The sequence below is a fragment of the Palaemon carinicauda genome, chromosome 4 (genome assembly GCF_036898095.1).
Source record: "Palaemon carinicauda isolate YSFRI2023 chromosome 4, ASM3689809v2, whole genome shotgun sequence".
NCBI lineage: Eukaryota > Metazoa > Arthropoda > Malacostraca > Decapoda > Palaemonidae > Palaemon > Palaemon carinicauda.
The window spans coordinates 170,697,545-170,717,222 of record NC_090728.1 but is presented as its reverse complement, the minus strand read 5'-3'; the positions used below and the strand labels follow the sequence as shown (position 1 = coordinate 170,717,222).

Genomic DNA, 19,678 nt, shown 5'->3' with positions numbered 1-19,678 from the left:
GTTCCCCCTCCGAACACCTTTCGAGGGAGGAACTAAGTCCTACGGTCTCTCCTGCCGGTGATTCTCCCCCACGGGGGAGTTCACTCGCAGAGACTCCCCTATGATGGTCAGCCTGCTGACCCCACGGCCCCTCGTGGGTGTATAAGGCGGAAGGCTCGTCCTCTCCTTCGCCGTAGAGGCCTTCCTTCCCTTCACATGGGAGTTAGGAGGTGCCTCTTCGGCTCGTCGTCACCACAGTCCTCTGCGGAGGAGACGACTCTCAGTTCGCCGATCCTGCCAGCTACCACCTTAGACCTCTCCGGGGATCGTTCGCGATCCCCTTCGGATGATGGTCGTCCTTCGGGACCCTGTGACCAGTCTCCCTCCAGACCTGCTGACCTGCCGTCACCCTTCGAGGATGCTGATACGCGTTACGCGCCACCTGATCCTGCCATTGCGCAGGCACCGGGCCCTTCGGGGCTTAAGGGCCTTGAGCGCAAATCTGTGCCTCTTGGCCTCAAGCGCCAGGTTCAACCTGCGCGCCCTCATGCTGCTGCTACTGCTGTTCCAGTCTTATCGCCACAGCGCTCACCTGCGCGCGTGCGCGCCCCTGTTCCTGTTACGCGCCCGGGTTCCCCTGCGTTCCCACATCCTTCTGCGCCCCGGCGCCCGCCAGCAGTTCCTGATCTAGCGCGCCAGCGCCCACCTGCGCACACGCGCCCACCTGCCCCCCAGTTTTCCCCGGTTCCTGCCACGTCGCACGCAGTCCAAGAGGCTCCTAGGTTAGCGCACAGGCGCTCACAGGTACCTCTGGACTCGCAGCGCCCGTCTGGAGTTAGGCGCGAAGCGCGCCCATCTGCTGTTCCAGTTACAGCGCACACGCGCTCGCCAACGTGCCAGCGCGCTTCTACATCACAACGCGCAGTCCAGGATGTGCCTAAGTTAGCGCACAGGCGCCCCCAGGCACCCCTGGACTCTCCTTCCAGACCGCGCGATCCTGCACGCGTTCCAGTCACGCGGCAGGTTCCAGTCTCTCTCAAGGCGCCTCATGCAACCCACCAGTGCACACCCGTGCGCCCTAATCCAATCGCGCGCCCTGCTCGCCCACCGCAGCAGCGCACACCAGCGCGCCCAACGCGCCCACAGGTTGATATGCCTATTCTCATGGATCAGCGCCAACGCGCGAACCCACCCTCGCTCTATCCTGAACCTGCGCACTCACGCCCTCGCCCGGTTCTTCCGGATACGCGCCCACGCGCCACTGCTCTCTCGCGCCCGTCAGTGCTGCATCAGGATGCTGAACGCCACACGCCCTCGCCATCTCCTGCGCGCCCACGCGCCTGCGCCATCTCCTCCGCGCCCCCGCGCCATTGCACTCACGCGCCTGTGGCATTGCCTACGCGCCCTCGCGCCCGCGCCCATGTGCGAGCGCGAGATTCCTATGACACGCGATCCTGGACAGGGCCCATCGTGCGACCTCCAGCTCGAGCGTTGCCAGGCGGACAGGTCATCGTCTCGTTCCCCTCCCCGCAAGCGCAGATCAGCACGCTCGCCGGAGGAGGGGCGGTTCCTGGCCAGGTCTAAGGACTCTTTTGTTTCAGCTTTTCAGGTGGACCCTCATTTGTCGACTCCTCCAAGGGATCAAACGATCCCCTTCCCTCCAGAGGGAGTGTCCGACAGCGCGGCTGTCAGCCAGCAGCCCTGGTTCGGGACCCTAGTCAGAGCTCTTGTGCAGGCTATGAAGCCCGTCCTCTCGGACGTGGGTCACAAATCAGTGGAGGCTTCCTCCCCCCTGAAGAGGAAGAGAGGAGTCCCTTCCGTGGAAACACCTCCGAGGACTATTCTGTCTCCGAGCAGATCCTTGCGCAAGGCTCCTTACCCCCCCCCCAGACTTTCTCTCCCTCCCCTGCGGATGAGGATTACCCTGCACCCATCATTACTCGAGTCCTGTATCCCTCCCAGGAGGGAACCGAAGGACTCTTAAGACGATTCCCAAGTCGTCAGCAAGGATCAGACAGGAGCCAGCTAGACCTTCCGAGGATGTCCACGTGTCCCCCCAGGAAGAGCCATTGGGGACAGGAGACTTTGCTGCCAGTCCTTCAGGAGGAGAGCACCAAGAGTCAGAACACGCGTTCTGGCAAGTCCTGACCCTCATGAGGAACCTCAACGGGATTCCAGACCCAGAGATTGCTCCTCGTGAGGGTAAAGACACGGTCTTGGACCGTGTCTACGGCACCCAGAAACCCTCTAGGGCCAGTGCAGCTTTGCCCTGGTCTCAGGGGATGAAGAGTGCCAGGGACAAGGTCGAGGGCCAGCTCTCTGAGCTTGCTTCCTCCAGTAGATCCAGCGCCGGTAACAAGCTCCTCCCTCCTCCTCAAGTCCATCAGAGGAGGTACTTTGAGATCCTCGAGGAGTCTTGTTTGGGTCATCCTATCCACCACTCCGTGGAAGAACTCACCGGTGGAGTCCCTCTAGAGAGACACTCCAACCGGCACGTGTCTTACTCAGCTACTGAGATCCTAAGCCAGGAGAAGGTCGCTAAGTGTGCCATGCAGGCAACTTCGTGGCTTGACATATGGCTGGGGTCTCTGGGCTTCCTGGTGCAGTCTGAGGACCTCTCCAAAGAAAGCACCTGGAAGGCAGGAAGGCACTGGAGAGACTTGCTCTCAGGCACGCAGACCATCGAGTTTCTGGCCCACCAAGTCTCGAGCTTGTGGGCCAATACGATTCTCAAACGACGGGACGCAGTGGCTGAGAGATTCCACCAGAAGGTTCCCAGTTCGGATGTTAGCAGGCTCAGACACTCTTCCGTGCTCGGTAAGAGTTTGTTTGAGCCTAAGGACGTGGAGCTTACCGCTGAGAGGTGGAGGAAGTCCAACCAGGATTCCCTCATCCATAGGGCCCTGACATCGAGGCCCTACAAACCTCCAGCGGCCCAACAGCCCCGTCTGGCTAAGGACACAAAGAAGACGACAGCAGCAAAGCCGAAGGTGTCTAAGCCCTTTCCTGCCAAGAGCAGAAAGAGCAAGAAGTCCTCCAGGGGAGGCAAGAACCCTAGAGGAAACGGCCGAGGCCGTAAACGCTAGGGTTGGCAGTCCCCCTGCATGTTCACCAGTGGGGGGATGCCTACAAAGTTGCGCGGCAAGGTGGCAGCAACTCGGGGCAGGTACCTGGACGATTTCCGTAATCGCTCAGGGTTATCGCATCCCGTTCACAGCTTCTCTACCTCCCCTGACAGCGAATCCAGTGTCATTGAGCTCTCTTCCCATGGGATCGGCAATAGGGCAAGAAGTCGAGACTATGTTGAAGAAGGACGCTCTCCAAGAGGTTGTAGACGGGTCCCTAGGCTTCTACAGTCGACTCTTTCTTGTAAGAAAGGCGTCTGGAGGCTGGGGACCAGTCATCGACCTCTCAACCCTGAACGGGTTTGTCAAACAGACTCCGTTCAGTATGGAAACGGCAGACACGGTCAGACTTGCAGTGAGACCACAAGACTTCATGTGTACACTGGACCTGAAGGATGCGTACTTCCAGATCTCAGTCCATCCGTCTTCAAGGAAGTACCTAATATTTTGCCTAGACAACAAGATCTACCAGTTCAAGGTGCTGTGTTTTTGTCTCTCCACAGCCACTCAGGTGTTCACCAGTGTTCATCCTGATATCATCGTGGGCTCACAGGATCGGCATCCGTCTCCTTCGTTATCTGGACGACTGGCTGATCCTAGCGGACTCGGAGACAACCCTTCTTTGCCACCGAGACAAGCTCCTCGAAGTTTGCCAGGATCTAGGGATCATGGTAAATCTCGAGAAGTCCTCTCTGTAGCCCTCTCAGAAACTGGTATATCTAGGCATGGTCATAGACACCAATCTCCACAAAGCCTTCCCATCAGACGACAGGATAGCAAGGCTGAGGAAGGTCGCGAGGCCTTTCCTCAATCGAGAAGAACTCCCAGCCCAAACGTGGCTGGGTCTCCTCGGCCACCTCTCCTCCCTGGCCCGTCTCGTTCCCAACGGTCGCCTCAGAATGAGATCGCTCCAGTGGCGACTCTAAGTCCCGGTGGAATCAAGGTCACGATTCCCCGGACACTTTGGTCCCTGTGGGTCCTGCGGAACGGACAGACCTCCAGTGGTGGGTGGCGGACGAGAACCTACGAAAGGGAGTGGATCTTCTCGTCCTCCCCCCGGATTTGATGCTGTTCTCGGACGCATCAAAAAAAGGATGGGGGCCCCACGTTCTGAACAACAGGTCCTCAGGCCTGTGGTCAGAATCAGAAAAGTACCTTCACATAAACCTGCTAGAAATGAAGGCCGTGCTCCTGGCACTTCAGAAGTTCCACCAGGTCCTGGCGGGCCACTCTGTGGTGGTGATGAGCGACAACATCACAGTGGTGGCTTATATCAACAAGCAGGGAGGTACCTTTTCACAACAGCTATCCCATCTTGCAGTAGAGATTCTGAGATGGTCCGAAGTCCACTCGATCACACTAGCGGCTCGCTTCATTCCAGGCAAAAGGAATGTGCTCGCCGACAGTCTGAGCTGAGCGACGCAGATAGTGAGTACCGAGTGGTCTTTGGATCCTCAAGTAGCCAACAAAGTCCTGACTTTGTGGAGTTCCCCGACGGTGGATCTGTTCGCTACAGCGCTGAATTTCAAGCTCCCGCTGTACTGCTCCCCGGTCCTGGACCCCAAGTCTTTCTGGCAGGATGCCTTCCAACAACAGTGGGACAACGTCGATGTGTACGACTTTCCTCCGTTCTGTCTAATGAGGAGGGTGCTCAACGAGACCAGAATATCGGTCAATCTTTCAATGAGCCTGATAGCTCCGCTATGGCATCACGCAGAATGGTTCCCGGACCTTCTGAAACTCCTCACGGAGGTTCCGAGAGAACTCCCTCCACGTCACGAGCTACTCAAACAACCACACGCCAACATCTTCCACAAAGCCGTAGCTTCGCTTCGACTTCACCTGGAGACTATCCATTATCTCCTCACGGATAGAGGATTTTCGCAACAAGTTGCGAACAGGATGTCTGGTCACCTGCGCAAGTCATCCGCAGGGGTCTACCAGGCGAAGTGGCGAGTCTTCTGTGGTTGGTGTCGTGGAAGGGGTATCTCTCCCCTCGATGCCACTATTCCAGCAATAGCGGAGTTCCTCGTGTATTTGCGGGAGGAAATGCGCCTTTCAGTCTCGGCAGTGAAAGGCTATCGCTCAGCCTTAAGTCTTGCCTTCAGGCTTAAAGGAATGGACATTTCTTCCTTGCTGGAACTTTCCCTTCTCATAGGGAGTTATGAACTTACCTGCCCTCAGTCGGAAGTGAGACCTCCTCCATGGAACGTGATTCGAGTTTTCAGGTCTCTGAAGAGACCTCCCTACGAACCATTACGCCAGGCTTCAGATTGCCACCTTACCTGGAAGACGGTTTTCCTGCTTGCATTAGCCTCGGCCAAGCGAGTCAGTGAACTACATGGTCTCTCGTACGACATCGCCCATTCAAGGGGATGGGGGGAGGTAACGTTCAGCTTCGTCCCTGAGTTTGTTGTCAAGACTCAGAATCCGGGAGTGCCGGACCCTAGGTTCGACTCTTTCCAGGTTTCGAGTCTCCGTTCTGTAACAGATGACCCAGACCATCTCTTACTGTGCCCAGTGAGGAGTCTGAGGTTGTATCTTAAAAGAACAGCTGCAGTTTGTCCCCGGTTGCAAGCCCTGTTCGTGAGCACCGGGAAGACGAAGAGGAGGGTCACCAGGAATACTATCTCCGCCTGGATTTGCAAGGTAATACATCTGGCCTTGAATCCTGACCCTTCTCCGTTACGTCGCCCTAGAGCGCATGATGTCAGGGCCATAGCTATGTCCCTGCCCTTCAAGAAAAATTATTCAGTGACGCAGGTCCTTCAAGCTGGGGTGTGGAAGCGTCAGACCACCTTCACGGCCCACTACTTGCAAGATGTGACACACAGGAGGCTCGATATGTTCTCTATCGGCCCTGTGGTGGCTGCACAACAGCTGGTCTAACCTCAGGCTCCTTAATGGACAAGTAGCAGAAGGTTGAGGGCATTGTTACCCGGTTTTAGACTGCGTGAATGAAAAGATCTGTCTGGCCCTTATTCTTTTCTTCATCCTCTCCTCCCTTGGAGAAAGCAGCATCCTGGGTTCTCTGCACAGCTGACCTCGAACCACTGCAGGTAAACCATGCTCCCTTGTGTTCCTAGTATTAAGTGTAATACTGTCATGTCCCCATACCCTGACGAGGTGGTATTGGGAGAGTCCTAGCCTAGATTTCCATCTGAAGAACTCCAGGTCAACTTCCTAGGACGAGTCACTTCCTCACCTTCACACACAGCTTATGTAGGCCGCAGCAGTTTCACAGCATGCTAGCGAGGAGCAGGGACTCCTTATTTCTTGAGTACTTACACACTCGAATATGGAGTCCCCGGGCAAGCCAAAGCCAGTATGGCAGGGACTTATCTCCCTACCTAAGGGTTGAGTCACCCCATGTAAATAGCGTGGTTTGTATTTCAGTTACGAACAAATGACAAATTCGTAGATAATTTGTATTTTTCCTAACTATACAAACCTTAGCTATTTACACATATTGGCCCGCCAGCCCTGTCCCCCGAGATAAGTCCTACCTCTAAGCAAAGTGAAGCAATCACCGGTGTGTGTGAGGGGGGGGGGGCCGCGTTAGCTAGCTACCCCTCCCTACCCCCCGCTAACTAAAATTCTTATGGCTCGTCATTCAGCTACGCCGAAGTACGGGTAATTACCCCCATGTAAATACAGTAGCGTGGTTTGTATTTCAGTTACGAACAAATGACAAATTCGTAGATAATTTGTATTTTTCCTAACTATACAAACCTTAGCTATTTACACATATTGGCCCGCCAGCCCTGTCCCCCGAGATAAGTCCTACCTCTAAGCAAAGTGAAGCAATCACCGGTGTGTGTGAGGGGGGGGGGGCGCGTTAGCTAGCTACCCCTCCCTACCCCCCGCTAACTAAAATTCTTATGGCTCGTCATTCAGCTACGCCGAAGTACCGGTAATTACCCCCATGTAAATAGCTAAGGTTTGTATAGTTAGGAAAAATACAAATTATCTACAAATTTGTCATTTCACCAAATTTACTATTTGTTCTTGGTTCAGATAGCCTATGTTTGTCACTCATGTGTCTTATGTTAAGATTTGTTTCTAGTTCTAGTTTGTTCAGGCATTCTTTTATATATTTTGGTTCGGTATCTTAAACGTTAGTAGGAGTAGCTTGTATTCAATTCTCGCCTTTACCGGCAGCCAGTGTAATTTAATTAGTGCAGGAGTAACTCTTTCCCTATTGTGTAGTCCTTTTATTAATCTAGCGGCTCTGTTTTGTACTCTGAATTTTCTTCAGCTGATAATTTGGTAAGCCATAGAACAGTGAGTTGCAGTAATAAATTCTTGAAAATATGTGGTGATTTATGAGTATGGCCATAGATTTTTCATTTAAGTATTTACTAATAAATGTTATGTTTCTAATATGATAGTTACAATTTCTTACCATATTATTTATATGTTCATTCATTGTCGGTCTATCATCCATGATTACTCCAAGATTTCTGACAGATTTCTTTAGGTTAATGATCGATTGACCTATTTCAATCTCTTCTTGGGCTACAGTATTTGTACTCTCTTAAGTACAGTAATGGTGTGCTGTGTGTCGAATGCGATGCTTGCTAGAGTAGTCACGCATATGTCATTGATGATTGAGCCCTTAGCACAATAAATGTTGAGAGTGATGATGGTGCGCTAACCTTTGAGTGAGTTCCTTGTTTTGTGGAGAGTGCGTTTCGTGCAGTTGAGGCACATGAACTACTGAGCAGCTTCTTTGTATGCAATGGGGAGAGCGTGAGTACAGCACATGTTCTGGAGAATACATTGAACACATTTGTAAAGGTGAGCTTGATGACTATGCTTGTATCGGTGATGATGATCACCATGTTTGTATCAGTGATCACTATGAGAGCGCCTGTCTAGATGCACACGCTTGTAAAGGTGAAGAGGGTATGCTCTTCCTTCAGGGTGAGCACAAGAGTTTCCAATGGTTGGTGAACTGTTCAAGGTTTGAGTGCTAACTTGTGTGGGCAAGTTAGCACACATTCACTGCAAACAGAGGTGGCATCTCGGTGTTCTGTCAAAGGGGGGGGGGAGCTTTCCCTACTGCCTACCATTAATCACCCACACACCTTGTTAAAATTGTAACAGCCGAATTACAGCCAAAGAGGGGGGTTTGTATTCCCATAGGAACAAATTACTTTTTATACAGCAGGTTGTAGTTGTAAATTTTTCAGGTATGGTTTAGTGAATTTTGAATGGGAAAATGTATGAATGTTTTACTGTGTTGTTGTAAGTGTTCAAAGCTAAATCATATTGATACTTGAGCAAAATCTTTTTGCTGTGTTTAATGCCAATATTATTTTCTTTGTATTCCAGATAAGGTGATAGGTGATGGAAGTGAATCACAGAAGGAAAATTTGCAAAATCCATCAGGTGTGAACAGTGCAGCACCAACCACAGGTAATGATGCATCTGCCAAAGATGATCAGCCACAGGACTTCTGTAGTGATGTTTCCCAGTCTTCTGTATCGGGCGGTACACTTGATAATGGAAGACAATGTTCTTCGGTGCCTTTACAAAACCCAAGTGTTTCCTCTCTGCCACAAAAGGATAATAACCATAAAGTGCTTGAAAATCTAACCATAGTTCCTACGGTTGATGACCAATTAAGTCATAGACATGTAGCTGGACTTCCAGACCTTCTCACAGAAAGATCTGATCAGGATAGTAGTTTGGTAGAGAGTTTACCAGATAGAATAGAAAAATTAGACGTTAAAGAAACTGATCATGGGAAAAGTGAGTGTAGTGGTGCTTCTGCTGGCCCTGCTCATGAAGAGTCTGTACTTCCATCTATGGGAATTCTCCCAGAGGTAGAAGAAACCCTGAACACTCCAGCTTTACCTTTACAAAGTTCTTCGTCATCAGCTCCTGAGGAAGAAAAACGGGAAAAGTCCAGTCCTGAAACTCAACCAGTTGATCCTTCTAGTGTCGTACATAAAATTAAGAAAATAAAGTGGCAAGATATAGAAGTCCCAATTATCACTCAAAATAACAATGGACCTTGTCCACTTCTAGCCATTGTTAATGTTATGTTGTTAAAGGTAAGAGCTTGAGGTTTTGTTTTTTATTTTTTTATGACAATGCTATACTGTGTTAGAACTGCTTTTTTTTTCACTGATATTTGTTCCCACATCATATACAAACCTGATTCCTTTACATAGAATAACAACAAAACTGGAATACTGCAGTTAAAAATTTTAATGAGATGTCAACAACTGACCGGTAGTTAGGATACCAGTCCAATGGCAGGGAAGCACCGCCCCTCTCTCCTGCTTACTGACAAACCACGTTAATTCCAGACGTTGGTGAGGACAGATGTTCTCGCTGCCTGTGAATATTGCCAGATTTTAACTTTTAACTTAATTCATGTTTCCAGTGTGTTAGTGATTTTGTGTGTATTTTCTGAGGATACTGACGGATATGCGGAAGTGTCCAGGAGTGTCACCTAAGACCTGCAGCACGTTTATGAGTGCAAGGGGCACGGATCCTCATCAGCTTTGTCTCGCCTGCAGAGGACAGTCCTGCAGTCAGGCCTCCCCCTGTGAAGAGTGTCGGGGGTGGTTTCCCTCCCAGTGTGAGGGTTATGGTAGGAGGAGGAAGAAGTTGCAAAGGGATTCTTCTCCCATGGGCTCATCCTTCTTCCACCCTCAGTACTCTTCTCCTTGGGTCTCCTCTGGGGGGAAATTAGAGAAAAGTGGTGATCCTTTAACTCAAGGGCAAGGGGAGCCTTGTTTTTCAGAAAGATGATGCCTTATGTGTTTTGTGGCCCTCCTTGAGGTTGGCAGGTTCACCTTCTGAGGAGCAGCTAAAGCAAGCCCTTTTATCAAGACACCACAGCAAGCATCCCCTGCTTTGAAGGACGTCAACTCTTCAGTGTCTTCTGAGGAACCTGCTGTAGTCTTCAATTCACTTTTGGAGACTTAAAGGAGAGAGGATTTTCCTAGCCACCCTTTAGATAAAAGGTCCAAGAAGCGAATGCCTGACTCTCGCCACTGACAAAGGAGTTCTCCTTCTGAGCGTAGCTCTTTGGAACGTTATCGCAATGTTGTTTCTCAATGTCTCCCAGATCCTCCCTCTTCGGAGGAGGACTGTAGATGCGCCTCACGTAGGTAGTTTCTTTCTTCCAGACGGACTTGCCAGTGAGCGCCTCCTCCTTACGAACCTCTCCTGGAAGCATTTTTTCATTTGCCTCATTCAGTTACTCCTTCCAGACACACTGTAACCAGATGAGACTCTTGCATACACCTTTCCCAGAGGCACCTCATTCAAACACGTCTCGACCCCTGGAGAGACTCCCTCACCTAGATAGGCTTTCCTGTGATTTGCCTCGTCCAGATGCTCTTCTTTCGAACGCACATCTCCCAGATGTACCGTCGCCTACATCTATATTAAACTCGACAACAGAAGGCACAATGGGAGGTAGACGCTACAACTGAGAGGTGGATGAAGGATACTCAAGATTTGTTGCATCAGTGGGCCATCTCCTGTCAACAGCAGTTTGCCTCCATCTTTGCGCAGGCCATGGCTGTAATGTCATCATTACAGCCCTGCAAGCAACCTCAGAGCAGCAACTCTCACCTGCCTCTGTCCATCTTGTAACTAGGAGGGGTCAGTCCTTTCTGGCTTGTCAAAGACCTCTCTGAGGCAGAAGAAAGGGTCGAGGATGATGACTGTTAGGAAGGGCAATCCTCCCGTTTGGTACCACGTTGCAGTGGAATGAATAGTAAATGTCCTTCATCATGGGTACCTTCTTCCATTCAACAGCTTTCTCCCTCCTCTTAATTCCATCACCAGTGATGTCTTCATCATATTGTTTTGCCATTGGTCGGCAAAAGTTCAGGCCATGCTGGAGAAGGGCACTCTTCAGGAGGTTGACGACAGCTCTCAGGCTTCTTCAGTTGACTCTTTCTTGTAGAGAAGGCTTTTGGAGGCTGGAGACCAGTGGTCAACCTCTCAGCCCTGAACGAGTTTGTCCAGCAAATGCCTTTCAGGATGGAGACCACAGCCATGGTCAGGCAAGCTATCAGGCCTTTGGATTTTTTGTTGACGCCCTATCTGACGAATGCTTGTTTCCAGGTCTCAATTCATCCTTCTTCCAGGAAATGACTTCAACTAGTAGTGGGTAACAAAGTATTTCAGTTCATGGTATTGCACTTCAGCCTCTCAACAGCTCTTCAGATTTTTACCAGTTTTCACTCTAGTTTCAGCATGGGCACATGCCAACAGAATTCATATCCTTTGCTGTCTGGACGAGTGGCTCATATTGGCAAACTCGAAGGAAACCCTTCTCCTTCACTGAGAGACAGACTTTTCTTTGTTACGATCTAGGGATTGTGGGTAACCGAAAGAAGTCTGTTTGTACCCATGCAAATACTCATGTACCTAGGCATGGACATCGACACGGTCCTCGGGAGGATTTTTCCGTCTTTGCAGGATATTACGCCTAAGAAATGTAGAACTCCCCTTACTTCCACAAGCCCGTCAGCCAGCACATCAGTAGCAGAAACAGCTAGGGCACTTGACATCTCTGTAGCATCTATCACTACAGTGGAAGTTGAAAGGGCATTGGTCTCAACATCTCGACTATCCTCTCACTGGTACCAAAAGGGAAGAGGCCAAAGGGATTTGGAATGGTAATTGGATGAGCCAAATCTATTAGGTGGCTGTCCTCTCTTAATACTACCTCTGAAATTTCTGCTCTTCACAGATGCTTCCAAAGAAAGTTGGAGATCTCACTTCCGTCAGCATATGGTTTTGAGACTGTGGTCCGATCAGGATTGCCGAGACTGTCAGTGTGGTCAATGACTGGTCACTCGGTGAGGATGACAACACGGCCTACATAAACAAGTCAGGAGGTACAGTATCATTATAGCTTTTTCAGCTTACAGTAGAAACTCTTGAATGTACAGAACTCAACTTGATTTACTTGACAGCTCAATTTATTACTGGCAAGAGGAATGCAGTGGCGGAGAAATTTAGCAGGAAGACCTAAATAGCTCAGAATGGCCTTTGAGTCCTCGGATAGCGACATAGATTGCGAGGTTGTGGTGTTCGTCAGTGGTAACCCTGTTTTCTTCCACACTAAATCACAGGATTCCCATTTACTGCTTTGTAGTTCCAGATCCGAAAACAGTGTTTGAGGATGCATTCCAGCACCCATGGGATGGCCTTGACGCCTTTTGCTATTCAGCCTTTTTGCCTAATCAGAAGCGTTCTGAATCGGGTTTGAGCAATGCCCAATGTCAACTTAACTCATGGCCTTGAGATGCCTTGGTTAGAATGGTACCCAGACTTTCTACTTCTGCTGATGGAGTCTGCTAGGGAATTTCTGCCTTTTCCCAACCTGTTGTGCCAACCACACTCCTAGATATTCCAGAATGCAGTGGAATCCATTGGGCTTCACGCGTGGAGGTCATCTAGCATCATTTCTCAGAGAGAGACTTTCCGCTTAGTAGTTGTTGGGATACCTCCGCAGATCCTTGACCTCCATGTGTCAAGCCAAGTGGGCTATTTTCTGTGGTTGGTATCGTGCAAGAGTTGTCTCTCCTCTTGGAACCACTATTCTACTCATAGCAGACTTATTGCTGTACCTTCTAAAGAAGAAACTGTTCCATTTTAGTAGTAATACAGAGCATCGAACAGACATATCCTCCAGTTGAAGTAAGACCACTCCCCATGGAGCGTTGTCAAGGTGCTGCGTTCCCTTAAGAGGAGCAACCGCCATATACAAATTTCCAATCAGAATTTGATAACTTTTCTACAGTCTATATATATATATATATATATATATATATATATATATATATATATATATACATATATATATATATATATATATATATATATATATATATATATATATACATATATATATATATATATATATATATATATATATATATATATATATATATATATATATATATATATATATATGTATATATATACATATATATATGTATATATATATTTATATATACTGTATATACATATATATATATATATATATATATATATATATATATATATATATATATATATATATATATATACAGTGATACCTCGGTACTCGACCATAATCCGTTCGAGATCCGTGTTCGACCTCCGATTTGTTCGAGTACCGAATTTTTTTTCCCCATAAGAAATAATGGTATATATTCTATTCCGTTCCCAAGCACTCGAACAGGCCCAAAATATTAATAAAACGTGTACCTAAACAACAATAATTATCTAAATGTGTATGAAATTGGTCAGAAAATCCTATAAAACAATTTTAAACCATTTACTGTACTAAAATAAAACAATTTTAAACCATTTTCTGTACTGTAGTGAACATACCTTTGAGCAGCGGTTCGATGGCATACAGGGATGGATGTGGAGAGGATGGAAGGGGGAGGTTACTGCTTGGAAGGAGAGTCCCCTTCCATGATGTGGCGGGGTAGTTCTCCTTCAGGAGTTGTTTCTCTCTCCAATGAAAGGGTGGGCAGATCTATTTCAGGGGTTTCTTCTCTTCTTTGTCTCTTCTTTGGAGGAGAAACAGGCTTTGATGTAGCAGCTTTCTTTTCTTTTGTGAAAAACTGGTCTATTGTTAATTGTTTCTTCCTCCTCTGCAGTATTCTTCGAAAATGATACATGACACTATCATTAAACATATGCACTGCCCGGTTTGCTACTGCAATTTCTGGGTGGTATTTTTCAGCAAAAGCCTGCACATCTGCCCACTTGGAACAAATTTCATTGATGAGAGAACTTGGAACATCCTCCCTTACCTCATCCTCTTCTGAAGATTCCTGCTCCACAATCAGATCCTGCTGCTGTTGTTGTTGCAGGTGCAACAATTCCTCCACAGTCAACTCGGTAGAATGGCTTTCTACAAGCTCATCAATATCATCCTTGTCGACCTCAAGCCCCAAACTCCTGCCCATGACAACAATTTCCTCAACGACATCAGTGTCATCAGAAATTACAGGGGTAGCAGTGCTTGGACCCGCCTCTGGTTGGAAACCTTCAAACTCCCTCTCTGTGACACATGATGGCCACAGCTTACGCCAGGCAGAGTTCAATGTCCTATAGGTCACACCTCGCCAAGCTTGGTCAATCATGTTAACAGAGTTGAGGATGCTGAAGTGTTCCTTCCAGAATTCCTTTAGGGTCAACTTCGTGTCACTGGTCACTTCAAAACACTTTCTGAAAAGGGCCTTGGTATAGAGTTTTTTGAAGTTTGAAATGACCTGTTGGTCCATGGGCTGGAGTATGGGAGTAGTATTGGGGGGCAAGAATTTGATTTTGATAAAGCTGTATTCTTCTTTCAAGTCATCCTCGAGACCTGGAGGATGTGCAGGAGCATTGTCCATAACCAGAAGACATTTCATTGGCAAGCTCTTTTCAATGAGGTAAGCCTTAACCTGGGGGGCAAACACTTCGTTTATCCACTCAGTAAAGAATTGTCTTGTGACCCAAGATTTAGTGTTCGAGCGCCACATAACTGGTAGTGCACTTTTACAAATATTATTTCGTTTGAACACCCGGGGGTTGTCCGAGTGGTACACTAACAAGGGTTTGATCTTGCAATCGCCACTTGCATTTGCACACAGCAACAATGTTAGCCTATCTTTCATTGGCTTGTGACCTGGCATCTTCGTCTCGTCCTTGGTAATGTACGTATTGGCTGGCATTTTTTTCCAAAATAACCCAGTCTCATCACAATTAAAGACTTGTTGTGCGATCAAATTTTGTTCATTTATGTACCGATCGAATTCCCCCACGTATTTATCGGCTGCAATTTGATCCGAACTAGCTGCCTCCCCATGCCTAGTAACACGATGAATACCTGTTCTATTACGAAACTTTTCAAACCAACCCCTGCTCGCTTTAAATGTAAATGAATCACTTTCACTGGTACTCGGACTTTTCTTCACTAATTCTTCATAGATATGCAACGCTTTTTCACAAATGAACGCTTCACTAACACTTTCCCCGGCCAACTGTTTTTCTTTAATAAATATTAAAAGCAACTTTTCCATCTCCTCAATCACTTGTGGCCTTTGCTTAGTTACCGCCGTAACTCCCGTTGCAACATTCGCCTTCTTAATCATTTCTTTATGCTTTAAAAACGTAGAAATGGTCGACTTCGCCATTCCGTATTCTACCGCTAAATCGGACACTCGTACACCATTCTCATATTTCGCTATAATTTCCTTCTTCAACTCGATCGTTGTTCGCACTGTTTTCCTCTTCTCCTTCCCCTTAACACTCATTACTTTCTTGGGACTCATTATGAAAGCTAAAAAAGCAATTAAAAGCACTGAAAATCACTAAATCACAACGAATGCTGATCGCGCGTTGTCTGAGTGACGCTCTCGAGAGAACTGATGCTTCCCGAACAAGCGAGAGTGGCCGAGATGGCGCGATCATCACAAAGCCCATGCGGTCGTCACGTGTTCGGCTGGTCGAGTACCGAATTTTTGGTCGAGCACCGCAGCAAAAATTTCTCGAAAATTTTGGTCGAACTCCGAATTGTTCGAGTATAGAGTCGTTCGACTACCGAGGTATCACTGTATATATATATATATATATATATATACAGTAGGGTCCCGAATTACACGTGTTCTAATTACGCGATTCCTCAATTACGCGATCGATAGTTTTTAAAAATTAATTTTCCTGTATCTGCGAGGAGCATTCTAAATCCGTGAGTCAAGCACCGCGAAGCGTAGGAAATCTATTGTTTTCTTAATTGTATTGGGGGGGGGGGTGATGGTTCCCCGATGTCTGAGAAGGGGGGGGGGGGAGAATGTAAGAGAAAGATTTCTGTTCAAACATTTTAAGACTAGTTTTGGATGAAAAATGTTAAGGTTTGCCCATCTGTTGTGTGAACTTGTCGCTAGGCTAGCCTAACTGTCCAACACCTATATGTATAATATTCCATATTTGTACTAATTGATTTTTATATTTACGTTGTGATTATGGTGAAAAATCCTTATTCATTAAACTTTAAATTAAAAACCATCAAAATCAACAGTGCCATTTGAAATATTGAAAAGTTTCCAAAAAAAAAAAAATCAACAGAACAGCATCGTCATATTTGTTGCTTTCGTGTGCAAGACTACCGCTATCATCCAGTAGTAGTGCGTTGTGCTCCGTTTCATCTAAATTGTTTGAAATTCTTTTATATAGTACTTTTGAAACCAAAAATTAAATTAAATAAAGACTATTTTATATCATGCTACTGCCAAACATGTCACCACAACCAAACCCATTACTTTGTTTAGTACGTTCCATCGCCGATCATAACGAACTCGCTAACCAATTTTAACATCTGTCTATAGGTTAACTTTTGCGGCAAAAGATATCTTACCAGGTACTATGTAATAATAATGTTATAATTAATGTTGTTTTATTTATCCTTAGAAAATCAAAATATATGAAATATGAGCAATTTTGTTTCGTGTTTTTTTTTTTTTCCTAAAAAAAGCCTCCTTAAAAGGAAAACGTTTTTTTTTTACGTTTCATCGTCGATCATAAACGCATTTACTCCTGAAAGTGATATTGAAGAGCTTTTACTAAAGATGTTATTATAAATAAAGATTATAAATAGTTGGTAAAATATCTATAATTAAAGTGTAGCAGCATCAAGAAATGTTGGGGTTCGCCCTTTACATAAGAATGTACTGTACGTTGGATTAGACAGCATACATACATATACATATACCAAAGGCACTTCCCCCAATTTTGGGGGGTAGCCGACAACAACAAGAAACAAAACAAAAAGGGGACCTCTACTCTCTACGTTCCTCCAGCCTAACCAGGGACTCAGCCGAGTTCAGCTGGTACTGCTAGGGTGCCACAGCCCAACCTCCCACATTTCCACCACAGATGAAGCTTCATACTGCTGAGTCCCCTACTGCTGCTACCTCCGCGGTCGTCTAAGGCACCGGAGGAAGCAGCAGGGCCTACCGGAACTGCGTCACAATCGCTCGCCATTCATTCCTATTTCTAGCACGCTCTCTTGCCTCTCTCACATCTATCCTCCTATCACCCAGAGCTTTCTTCACACCATCCATCCACCCAAACCTTGGCCTTCCTCTTGTACTTCTCCCATCAACTCTTGCATTCATCACCTTCTTTAGCAGACAGCCATTTTCCATTCTCTCAACATGGCCAAACCACCTCAACACATTCATATCCACTCTAGCCGCTAACTCATTTCTTACACCCGTTCTCACCCTCACCACTTCGTTCCTAACCCTATCTACTCGAGATACACCAGCCATACTCCTCAGACACTTCATCTCAAACACATTCAATTTCTGTCTCTCCATCACTTTCATTCCCCACAACTCCGATCCATACATCACAGTTGGTACAATCACTTTCTCATATAGAACTCTCTTTACATTCATGCCCAATCCTCTATTTTTTACTACTCCCTTAACTGCCCCCAACATTTTGCAACCTTCATTCACTCTCTGACGTACATCTGCTTCCACTCCACCATTTGCTGCAACAACAGACCCCAAGTACTTAAACTGATCCACCTCCTCAAGTAACTCTCCATTCAACATGACATTCAACCTTGCACCACCTTCCCTTCTCGTACATCTCATAACCTTACTCTTACCCACATTAACTCTCAACTTCCTTCTCTCACACACCCTTCCAAATTCTGTCACTAGTCGGTCAAGCTTTTCTTCTGTGTCTGCTACCAGTACAGTATCATCCGCAAACAACAACTGATTTACCTCCCATTCATGATCATTCTCGCCTACCAGTTTTAATCCTCGTCCAAGCACTCTAGCATTCACCTCTCTCACCACTCCATCAACATACAAGTTAAACAACCACGGCGACATCACACATCCCTGTCTCAGCCCCACTCTCACCGGAAACCAATCGCTCACCTCATTTCCTATTCTAACACATGCTTTACTACCTGTGTAGAAACTTTTCACTGCTTGCAACAACCTTCCACCAACTCCATATAACCTCATCACATTCCACATTGCTTCCCTATCAACTCTATCATATGCTTTCTCCAGATCCATAAACGCAACATACACCTCCTTACCTTTTGCTAAATATTTCTCGCATATCTGCCTAACTGTAAAAATCTGATTCATACAACCCCTACCTCTTCTAAAACCACCCTGTACTTCCAAGATTGCATTCTCTGTTTTATCCTTAATCCTATTAATCAGTATTCTACCATACACTTTTCCAACTACACTCACAAACTAATACCTCTTGAATTACAACACTCGTGCACATCTCCCTTACCCTCATATAGTGGTACAATACATGCACAGACCCAATCTACTGGTACCATTGACAACACAAAACACACATTAAACAATCTCACCAACCATTCAAGTACAGTCACACCCCCTTCCTTCAACATCTCAGCTTTCACACCATCCATACCCGATGCTTTTCCTACTCTCGTTTCATCTAGTGCTCTCCTCACTTCCTCTATTGTAATCTCTCTCTCATTCTCATCTCCCATCACTGGCACCTCAACACCTGGAACCGCAATTATATCTGCCTCCCTATCATCCTCAACATTCAGCAAACTTTCAAAATATTCCGCCCACCTTTTCCTTGCCTCCTCTCCTTTTAACAACCTTCCATTTCCATCTTTCACTGTCTCTTCAATTCTTGCGCCGGCCTTCCTTACTCTCTTCACTTCTTTCCAAAACTTCTTCTTATTCTCTTCATATGACTGACCCAGTCCCTGACCCCACCTCAGGTCAGCTGCCCTCTTTGCCTCACGTACCTTGCGCTTTACTTCCACCTTTTGCTCTCTATATTTTTCATACTTCTCTATACTATTACTCTGCAGCCATTCTTCAAAAGCCCTCTTTTTCTCTTCCACTTTTACCTTCACTCCTTCATTCCACCATTCACTGCCCTTCCTCATGCTGCCTCCAACAACCTTCTTGCCACATACATCACTTGCAATCCCAACAAAATTTTCTTTTGCTAACTTCCACTCCTCCTCTAAATTACCAGTTTCTCTTACTCTCACCTCGTCATATGCCATTTTCAACCTTTCCTGATATTTACTTTTTACCCCAGGTTTTATTAGCTCTTCAACCCTCACTAGCTCCCTTTTACATCCACCTACTCTATTCCCCCACTCTTTTGCTACAAAAGAGGATTAGACAGAACGTAGAAAAAATCAATTAGGGAAAAATCGGTATTCGATATCCTCTTCATCAGCATCGTCAATCGGGCTTTTTATTTTATTTATTCTCAGTCGCTAACTAGTTATCGCACTGTCAAGATCTGCACACATTCCGATAATTCACATTTGAAGGTTTTCTGGGAGAGGATGGATAGAGAAAATACCGGACTATATAAAATGTTTTTTTAACCTGTTAAGCGTCACCCACGTGATAAACCGTTCACCACGATCTACTCGGTACCGCCTTCAACTGTATATTCCGTTCATGACTTTAATTGCCTTTTACAAGCCGTCAGTCTCGTGATGTTACTTTACTCGTATAGTAAGTATAGGATCACCACTTGGCAACACTCTCAGCATATGGGGACTG

At 46.6% G+C, this 19,678-nt stretch overlaps 1 protein-coding gene across 2 annotated transcripts in view; it reads left to right on the top strand.

The window, feature by feature from the left end:
• Window positions 1-19,678, top strand: part of LOC137640185 (ubiquitin carboxyl-terminal hydrolase MINDY-1-like) — a 114,688-nt gene that overhangs the window by 20,527 nt on the left and 74,483 nt on the right. For both annotated transcript variants that reach the window (XM_068372713.1, XM_068372712.1), the window contains exon 2: window positions 8,442-9,166. In XM_068372713.1, coding sequence (XP_068228814.1) covers window positions 8,442-9,166 — 725 coding nt within the window. The remainder of the gene's footprint in view (window positions 1-8,441; window positions 9,167-19,678) is intronic.